The sequence below is a fragment of the Pelodiscus sinensis genome, chromosome 23 (genome assembly GCF_052426305.1).
Source record: "Pelodiscus sinensis isolate ZL-2025 chromosome 23, ASM5242630v1, whole genome shotgun sequence".
In the NCBI taxonomy this organism is placed as follows: domain Eukaryota; kingdom Metazoa; phylum Chordata; order Testudines; family Trionychidae; genus Pelodiscus; species Pelodiscus sinensis.
The window spans coordinates 1,573,530-1,582,863 of NC_143074.1; the positions used below are offsets into that span (position 1 = coordinate 1,573,530).

The 9,334-nt window shown below is 66.7% G+C and overlaps 1 protein-coding gene across 2 annotated transcripts; it reads right to left on the reverse strand.

Annotated features, from left to right (window-relative positions):
- Nucleotides 1–2,251: 2,251 nt before the first annotated feature.
- On the reverse strand, nt 2,252–8,784 carry RNF183 (ring finger protein 183). 2 transcript variants are annotated; one of them, XM_075905229.2, is made up of 2 exons: nt 8,610–8,784; nt 2,252–3,141 (listed from the first exon to the last, which is right to left on the reverse strand). In XM_075905229.2, exon 2 carries the CDS (start codon nt 3,047–3,049, stop codon nt 2,486–2,488), a length of 564 nt encoding a protein of 187 aa, XP_075761344.2. In that variant the 5' UTR covers nt 3,050–3,141; nt 8,610–8,784; the 3' UTR covers nt 2,252–2,485. The 2 variants fall into 2 exon arrangements, with proteins under 2 accessions (XP_075761344.2, XP_075761343.2); XM_075905228.2 differs by lacking the exon at nt 8,610–8,784 and adding an exon at nt 3,958–4,286.
- Between the last annotated feature and the right edge of the window lie 550 nt (nt 8,785–9,334).

A 9,334-nucleotide genomic window follows, 5' to 3' on the forward strand; every position in this document is an offset into this window, starting at 1 on the left:
TTGCGTGAGAAATATGCAAATGAGGCGGTATGGAATATTGCTGAGCCTCATTTGCATACCTAATGAGCCACCATTTTTGCAAAAGACGCTCTTGCGCCAGAAGGAGCTGTCTACACTGCCCTTTGCGTAAGAAAAACCCTCTTGCGCCATGCCACCACACCGATTATTTTCAGGAGTAACGGCATTGCGCAAAAGGGGTTTTCTTACACAAAGGGCGGTGTAGACAGCTCCTTCTGGCACAAGAGCCTCTTGGCTCATTAGGTATGCAAATGAGGCTTGGCGATATTCCGTTTAGCCTCATTTGCATATTTCTCGCGCAGGAAGCTGCATGTGTAGACAGCCTAAGAGAAGCCACAAGTCAGGTCGTTGCTGTACGTGCCCCTTTCTCTCACCCACAGCAAGGGCCTGCTGTGAGGGGGGCTTGAGCCACCAATGGGCTCAGCCAAAAGGAAGCTGCATTGTCTGCCCCATGACACTCTGTGGTAGGGCCATAAAATCCCATTTAACTCCTTAACTGGTTACCTGACTGGCTCCGTCGATACTTGCCAGGTGTCTGCACTGCACACGTGTTCTTGTGCAGGTAAATTCACAGCACAGCGTCGGAAAACAGCTTCTTCCGGAAGAGTTACTCCTGTCCCCTCGAGGAATAAGCCCTCTTGCGCAAGAGGCCAGTGTGGACAGGTTACGTATTTCTTGCGCAAGAGGCCAGTGTAGACAGGCAACGTGAATTTCTTGTGCAAGGAGCCCCTATGGCTAACAGGGCCATCAGAGCTTTCTTGCGCAAGAGCATCCACGCTGCCACAGACACGCTTGCACAAAAGCACATGCCAGTGTAGACGCTCTCTTGTGGAAGACTTTGCTCAAGAACTCTTCCGCCAAACAGTTCTTGCACAAGGAGCTGCCAGTGTGACGGAGCCCCTGTGTCTTGGCTAACTGGCTAACCGGGGTTGGCTGGGCCCGCAGTGCACAGGGTGCCCCAGCTGGTACTTACCTGTTAACCATTCTCAGCCCTAGTCTGTGGCCCAAGGCCATTCCCCCTGGCTAAACAAACTGTTCAGTTAGAACAGCAGTACCCCCGCTCCCTTTCCCTCTCCTCTCCCAGCATTGCTGCATGTCCCTACCTCTTAGATCGCAGCTCCTGCCACTGAAATGCAGCCACTTCTGGGGTGGAATGCCCCTGCTGCATGACCGCATACGGTACCCCTCCCACCCAGTCTGGCCAAGCTTCCGTGACTGCAGGCAGCAGACTAATCCCACCTGGCAGGGGGCCAGAGGTGCCCTACCCGCCCTTTGCTGATTGCCCCCTGTACAGGCAGCACCGTCGGAGCCCTGCCTGGGTGCTGTGCAAAGAGAAGAGACCTCACCTGGCTCAGGACTTGCTTCCTGAAAGGTCTCCCCTGCGCGGTAGCGAGGCCCAGTGCTGCTCAGTGCCCAGTTTCCCGTCTTAGCGGGGCTGCATAGATCCTGGGCTGGACCTAAAGCAGTGAGCCGTCGGGGAGAACCCCATGCAGGTCCTGCCAGCTGGGATCACAGTCACTGCTCCTGGGCCCATTGTGGGGCTGAGCCGCCCCGGCCGGTCAGTGTGAACCTGGGGCGTTAGAACAGCCCCTGCAGACAGCTGCTGCCCACTGAGCCGCAGGCCTGGCCAGAGGCGGGACAGACACTGGTGCTTTTCTGTTAGAAGCCGGCGCCCCACGTCTGCCCCTGCAACAGAAACTGTCCACGCTTATTTATTTGCTCTAGAAAAGCAAGTGAAGCAGGGGGCCGAGAGCAGCGGAGGAGCCAGGGCCCTGCTAGCACCTCAGTGTATTTGATTGTAAACACGGACACAAAAGAGCAAGAATTCGCTGCAAAGGACAAAGATGAAATTGCTTCCAGGTCCTGGCTGTGGGCCAGGGGATGTTTGTAGAGCAGATGGAAACAACACCGCCCCTCCCCCACCCTTTGGCACCCCGGATGGGGTGAGCGTGTGGCCATGAATGTCTCGGCCCCCTTGTTTTCCTCAGTGGCCCCCCGAGCCATAGTATTACCCAGGAGAGCCAAAACGAGTCAGAGGTGAGCTCTAGAAATCTCTTGCCATAAGCTTCTAGCTCCTTCCTCCTGGGCTGGGGTTTGCGGCAGCCCCTCCTCCTGGGTCGTGGCTGGCCAGTAGAAAGGCTAGTTGCCCGCGTGCACCCCGGAGCTCGCGTCAGGGCCCAGACCCTCTGCCAGGCAGCACAGCTGATCATCTGCTGCTGCTGCTGCTGCTGCAGTGCACGAGCCTCAGTCTGGCCCCAGCGCCTGGAAGGCAGCCATGCCACATGCCACTAGCGTGGCTGGGTGTGTCCCAGGGAAGAGATCAAGGACCAGGGTCACGAGCCACAGCCCGCAGGCATGGCCTGGGGGTGCAGAGAGGTCTCCGCTGCCCAGAGCAGACGCCAAGTGGCCTGGGACCTGCTGTGAGAAGATGCTGAGCTCCAGGCTCCAGTGGGTGCCAGCTGGGCCCTCAGCCTATGCCCCATGGGAACTGCTTGGGGCCGAAGATGAAGACGATGAGCAGCAGTGTCACGCCAAGGATGATGGCCATGAGGTAGGCGAAGGTGCGAAGCTGGGGGTTGCGGAGACACTGCTGGAGGGAAGAGCGGCTGGGGACGGAGGTCGGCCTCAGGGGATCCTGGGAGCTGTCCGGCGTGGACTCAGAATCTGTTCCCAGGCTGAGGGTGTAGACCCTGGGCTGGCGCAGGAAGTACCGGGACTTCCGCTCTGTCTGGAGGCACAGCTGCCGGCCCTCCAGGATGACGTGGTTGGGCTCCAGCTTGAGCAGCCGCAGGACAGCCGCGTTGGTGGGCAGCTCGGTGACGGGCTGATCGGAGGGCAGCACGGTGAGGTGGCGGCAGAGTGGGCAGTGCAGCCGGTTGCGGGCGGAGGACACCAGGCTCAGATGGGCCAGGCACTCGATGCAGAAGGAGTGGCGGCACTCCAGGAGCTTTGGGGTGCGGAAGGTGTTGTCGTAGGGGTTCCAGCAGACCGGGCAGTCTGCCTCTGGCTCCCCACGCGGCCCTTCTGCCATGGGCTCAGCAGGGCAGCGCGCCCTCTCCCGCTGCTGCGGCCAGGATGCACATTGGCTGGGGACGCTGCAGGGGTGCTGATCTCACCAGCTGCCTGGAACAACACAAGGCTCTAACGATGCATCCCTGTGCACCCCCTGCGCGGACCCTGCTAGGGCCGGGCAGGGCAGACCCAGCCGCACACAGCAAGGGACCAATCCATGCCAGCAACAGCAAAGCCCTTGGGAGGGAGGAACCCTGGCCCCGGGCAGGACCCGGGAGGAACCCTGGCACAGGAACAGGAGAGCGGTGGAGTGCCGGCCGCGGGGGGGATCAGGGAGCAGGGGGTTCGCCAGCCATGCAGCTGTTATGCCAGGCCCTTCGCCCAGCAAGGAGGGGACGCTGAGGTCTGACCTGCCCGAATGCAGGACTGTGCGTTCAGTCAGCCGGCGACTGGGGAACTCAGGCTGCTGCTGTGGGCACAGGCCAGCGGGGGCCCGCCCGAGCTGGGTACCCCAGTAACAGCAGCAGCCCAGTCAGGACCAGGCCCTGTGCAAACGTACCCCGCGGCGCGTCTGGTACCCCCAGAGCCGGTGTCCTCCCGCCAGAGCGCCAAGTCTCTTTGACAACCGTCTCAGCCTCTGGTTACCAACCCCCCAGCACAGTGCCCTGGGCCCTGCCCACGGGGAGGGGCGAGGGGCTAGGGCAGAGGGGACAGGCGGCAGCTTCAGGCCTTTGGCTCCAGCTAGTGGCGGCTGGTCAATGCACGCGGCACCGAGCTCTGATGCCGAGGGGAGCCCTGAGAGCAGCATGAACGCCCGGCGAGGAGGGGCCCCGACGGCCACGCTGAGGCCCCATCCCTGCCCCGGGGCAGCAAGGGTCACAGACTCCTCCCTCCCGGCAGCCCGCGGGCGCCGCGGGGGACACTTACTTCTTACTTCCGGAGGGGGCCTGGTCTCAGAGCCGAGCGCCAGCAGCATCGCTAAGCAGGAGCCCCCCAGAAAGGGGAGCAAACTGCCCCATGCACGGAGCCTCCCCTCCTCCCCCGGTGCCCTAGCAGGGCCCTGCGCACGCCGGTGTCTGCTGGAGAGGAGGCGGGTCCGGGTGCACGGTGCCCGCTCCCCAGGCAGGCGCGGCCGAGTGCCATGCAGCGCTGCTCAGCTGTGAGCGCCAAAGGGCTGGGGCTGCCTGTTGTTTACAGAGCGCACCAGGCACCCGGGAGAGGCGGGCGGGGGAGGGAATAAAACCGACTGGAGGAATTAGGCCCCGGGCACCAGCTTGCACCCAGGGGCCAAGGTTCACCTGCCGCGGAACCAGCCCAGCCCACAGGCAGCACCTGCCGGCTCCTTGTGGCTGTGCGGGGCCTGCTCCCCTCGCTGCGTGGGGGGGGTCTCCGCTGGGGCTGGGCTCCCTGTGACCATGACACCCCGACACTGCGCTTGGCCCCAGCCCCGGCTCCCCGCGATGCAGCCTCCTGGCTCTTTGCTGCTCCCCCCGCTGGGCCCCTGGGCTGGCCCCGCCAATGGCCTCCAGCAGGGCCCTCCGAGGGGCAGCTGTGGCTAGCGGCCTGGGTCCCCCTCCCCCAGTGCCAGCCCTGCTCTGCCTGAGGGCTGGTTCAGTGCACTGGCGGCACCGGGGGGGCTGTTTTCGGATGACAGCAGCTTAGTGCAGTGCAGTGTCACCGTGTCCTGGGCTAACCCAGCCTACGCCTGGCCCGTGGCAGCCAGCGCGCCCCCAGCCTGGGCCTGACGCCCTTACGCCTACATGTGGCCACTGCGTTTGGGGCCCTCCGCTAGCCGGGGCCGTCCCCAGGGCCTGCCAGTTTGGACGTGCCTGCGGCAGCACCGCGGGGCCAGGGCGACGGAGGGCAACTGGCCACAGGCCTGCGCTGGCTTTGAGGTGCCCGTCGCCCCGCGCCCCACCCCACTTCCAGCTGCTGGCCACTGAACCCGCAGCCCCCGCCTGCCCGTGGGCTCAGCAGGCCCCGGCTGGCGCGGGGCCAGTTTGCTGCATCACTGCAGCGCTTCCAGGGGACTGTGACAAAGCAATGGTTACCATGGCGATCCGCCCAAAGGCAGGACCATGGGAGTGCCCCTGTCGGGGGGGCCGCATGTGCCGGGGCAGGGGGCCCTGAGCTGCGCCTGCTGGCAAATGCATTTGGGCCGGGGCCTGAACTCACGACAGCGCCGGCCTGAGAACGTCTCCACGGCCCCACGCGCCGCCTGCCCAGTAATTCCTGGCCCCGGCTGGGCCAAGCACCGTGCGCCCGACGCCCCGGCTAGCACCGTGCCCACGATGGGCGCAGCCTGTAGCCCAGCTCCGCCCCCCCTCACTCCTCCCGTGCGAGCAGGGACCTGCGCCTACGGCAGCAGCATCTGCCCCAGCCTTGCACACGCTCGCAGCTCCAGCGCGGGGCTAAGGCCTGGAGCCGCATGTGCTGGGGCAGCGCTGCCCAGTGCCGTCTGTCCCCCCGGCCAGAGGACAAAGCCCTGCCCGGCAGCGACGCACTTCCACAGGACACGTCGCCGGGGCAGGGGCCTGGTTTCCAGGGAGCCCTGGGAGCCCCGTTGGGTGCCAGGGAAGCCGCTGGGTCCCTTTGGCTCCCGCCAGCGTTCTCAGGCGAGTGCCATGGCTGGTGCTTGGGGGGCTGGAAAGGCTGGTACCCCCCTCAGCTCCTGTGGCCAGGGCCACCCCATGTAAGGAGCAGCCCTTTAACCAGAAGGGCTGCCAACCCCCATGGGGCCTAGGGCAAGGTGTGGGGGTGGGGCTCTGCACCCCGGAAGGGGGAGGGGGCAGTCAGCCCTTAGCCCCGCCCCCCCCCCCGCCTGCAGAGCTGCATGGAGCGCTGCTCCAGCGACAGTTCAGTCCCGGGGGGCCAGCGGCTCCTGCTGCCCCTGTAGCGGTGGCACCAGCCAGGCGCCCTGGGCCCCTTTGACTCTCAGGCTCAAGGAAAACTGTCCCGTCCGCCCCCCCCAGCTGCCTTTAACCAAGGGTTCTGTGGGCGTCCTCCCCACAGGGTGGGGTCAGTCTGCAGGGGTGAGCCCAGCCCCCGCTCTGGCCCTGCTGTTGGGCCAGCCCCGCCCAGAGTCCTCGCTGCCAGGGCCTCTGAACGCAGCCGGGCGCCCCAGAGCGCACGGCCCCGAGAGCCCCCCGGGCTGAGCCCTGTGGAGCAAGAGCAGCCCCTTGGTGTAAACGTGGCCACTGATGGCGGCGCCTCTGCCCCGACCCTGGAAACCTGGTCCAAGGCGCCGCCCCCCAGGCATGAGAAATGGGCCCTGCGCCCCAGTGGGTCTGTGTCCCATGCCACTGGCTCAGGCGTGCCCTTCCCCTGGCCCACGGAGGAGTCCACAGCAAACCTCCCGCCCTCCCCCCGGTAGGGCCTGGCAGCCTGGGCTCCAGCGGCCCCTTGGTCGGCCGCGTGCCGGGAGCTGCAGGCGCCCGTCTCGCCAGGGCAGGTGTCTCGCCCGTTCCTCCTTCTCCTGCTCGTCTCTGAGCCCCCCCAAATCACCAGCAGTCTCTGGAGCGTGGGACGCGGGCCCAGCAGCAGCCGCACCAGCGCCACAGACAGGGAACCAGCTCTCTGGAGCGTCCCGTCTGCAGCCCAGGCGCCCACCAGCCCTTCTGGCCACGGCAGCCCACTGGGAGCCCGTCCACTGACTATTCCACCCCAAGCTCCCAAGACAGACCCCCCCCCCACACACACACACACAAACACTCTGGGCTGGGCTAGGGCCCAGAGCTGGGCCTGTACATGCGCCGTGGCCACAGGCACGTTGTGCTGGCTCACCAGGGCTCTGTAGCCCCGTCCTCGGCCCCATTTACAGGGCTGGTGTCTGCAGACGTGTCCAGGGAGGGTTTTACGGTTTTGTTGGGGGCATCGATGAAAACCTGGGACAGTGCAGGGCCCTGAATTGCCCAAAACGCCCCCTCTGGAACCAGATTCCCCCGGGGAGAGCGGCCCGGTAGCCCCTTTTCACCCACCTAGCAGGGGCACGGTGACTTGGGAGCTTATGCAGCACCGAGCCCCCGGCCTGGCAGAGCAGCCCCTCGCCAGCGAGCTGCAGCCCGGCCACGGGGCTTGGTTGAGTGCAGCCTGGTGTTGCTTGGCACCAGCCCCGGCACCACAAGCGTCCCAGCGCTGCCCGTCCGGTGTGCCGGAGGCTGAGCGGAGGCCCCCCAGCAGCGGGCTGCACAGCCAGCCGTGTGTACCACCTGACGGGGCGGCTGGCCTGCGATGGGCTCCTGTGCTCTGCGGCGCCCTAGAGTCGTGGGGGCTGAGCCGCGGCGCCCGGACAGGAGACTGGGGAGTCAGTCCAAGCGGCACCCTCCGGCGCACGGCCCATGGAGCAGGAACCGGCGGGGCCGCGCCGGGCAAAGGCGCCCGCTAACGACACTGGGAACACCCCACTGCAGGAGCCTGGGACCCGCCCCCAGGGCAGGAGGTGCTGCAGGCGCGGGGCCAGCAGCAGGCAAAGGCTGCAGTCCAGGGAGAGGGAGGGGGCGGCTGGCGGGTGAGAAGGAAGCTGGGGAGTGCGGCGGGAAGAGGCAGGCTGGCGCGGGACGTGGGGAGCGAGCCGGGGAAAGGGATTTCGCTTTGCCAACTAACGCATCGATCGGGTCTTTGCGCGCCCTGCTCCTGCTGGCAGCACGGGTCCCGGGGGCGCCCCTCGGCGCTGGAGACGTCTGGCGCTGCTGGGGGGCTCCGTGAGGCGTAGGACGGAGCTGGCGAGGAGTCGGCTGTGTCAGTGCTCGCCAGGGCTCGGCTTTTCCCCGGTAGCCTCCTGCCCAGCGGGGCCCCGGGGCTGGCAGGCCCCACTGGGCGGCTGGCCCTTCGCAGCGGGGGTGCTGCGAGCGCCGGCCGTGCCCCGGGGTGCAGAGGCTCCAGGGCTGCCTCTCCCCTTTGCCCGCCCAGCCCCAGTTGCTATGTGAGGAGGGAGGGACTGGCCTGACCCAGGCTCAGAGCTCAATGCCGGTTACTAGGCGAAGGGACTCACAACAGGCCGGCGCTGCCCTTCTGCTGGGCTGAGGAGGGCGCGCGAGCCGGGGCCCAGCAAGGACAAGCCTCCAGCGAGGACGAGGGGCAGGGAACGCTCTGCCCCGTCGGGTTAACCAGCACCGGGCTGCTGGGGCTGGACGCCGGCTATGGCCCGACATCCCAACCAGCCTGAGCCGCAGCCCCCGGAGTGTCCTGTTTGCTACAGCCCCTACAACAGCGTCTTCCAGAGGCCCCTGCTCCTCCCGTGTGCTCACACCGTCTGCCTGGAGTGCCTGGCGCGGATCTGCCTCTTCGTGAGACCAGCCCAGGCCTTCCCCTGCCCGCTCTGCAGAGCCCCGGTGCCCGTCCCCGACGGGGGGGTCCCCAAGCTCCCGCCCAACACGGACATCGTGGCCCAGCTCCCCCCGTGGCAGCAGCCCCTGCAGGAGGTCTGGCTAGACGGACACAGGCTGTGCTGGGCCAGGCGGCCGCCCTCGCCCAGGCCAGCGAGCGTCGGAGAAGACGCCCCCGAGACGCTGGTTACAGTGGAGCTGTTACACAACCCGGCGGCCCGGGACGCCAGCGGAGGGGGCCTGATCGGTACCTACCAGCCGCCCTGCCTGGCCCTGTGCAGGGGGCTGTGCCGGCTGGTGTGGGAGCGGCGCCTGGCCGTGCTCTGGGGCGCTGTCCTGCTGCTGGCGTTGATCGTTCTTCCCATCGTCTTCATCCCAGGCTCCCGCATGGCCCGGGCTCCAAAGGGACAGCGCCCGGCGGGGGCCCTGCCGACAGCTGCTGCCCCGAGCAGCAATCTGAGCAGTGCCCAGCGCTTCTAGCCGCCTGCTGGCCTCTCACAGGGACACCGGACGCCTGCTGCTTCCCTCCTGCCCGGTGAGGCGTGCAGCCGGCCGGAGGGCGGGCTTGGTGAGGGGCTCTGCCAAGGGCCTGGCCCAGCTGCTGGCTTGTGCCGAAGGGCTCTGCTCATGCCCAGCGTGGGAAGGTTTCTGAGGAGCGAATTCAGGCCCCATGTTGATCCGGGGGAGGCTGATGAAGCTGGGGAGCGGCACGTACACGCAGGCCGAGTTCGGTTCCAAACATTCCTGTGCGGGGCTGACTGCAGCCGCTTGGCCTGCTGCACCAGCCCGGGCTGACAGCAGGGGCCGAGTCCAGCCCCGGGCTCAGAGTGGGCTTGGTGATCGGGCTGGGCCGGGCAGGGATGCAGCCGGGCGCACAGCAAGGTCTCATGCTCACCCGCGGCACAGAGCGTGATGTCACCCACCACTCCCGGAGCCCGCCAGGGCGGCATGGCCAGAAGCTGCAACCACCTGCCCGCCAA

Bases quoted from the DNA above. Each gene is read 5' to 3' on its own strand.
- RNF183 (XM_075905229.2), bottom strand. From the start codon at position 3,049: ATGGCAGAAGGGCCGCGTGGGGAGCCAGAGGCAGACTGCCCGGTCTGC.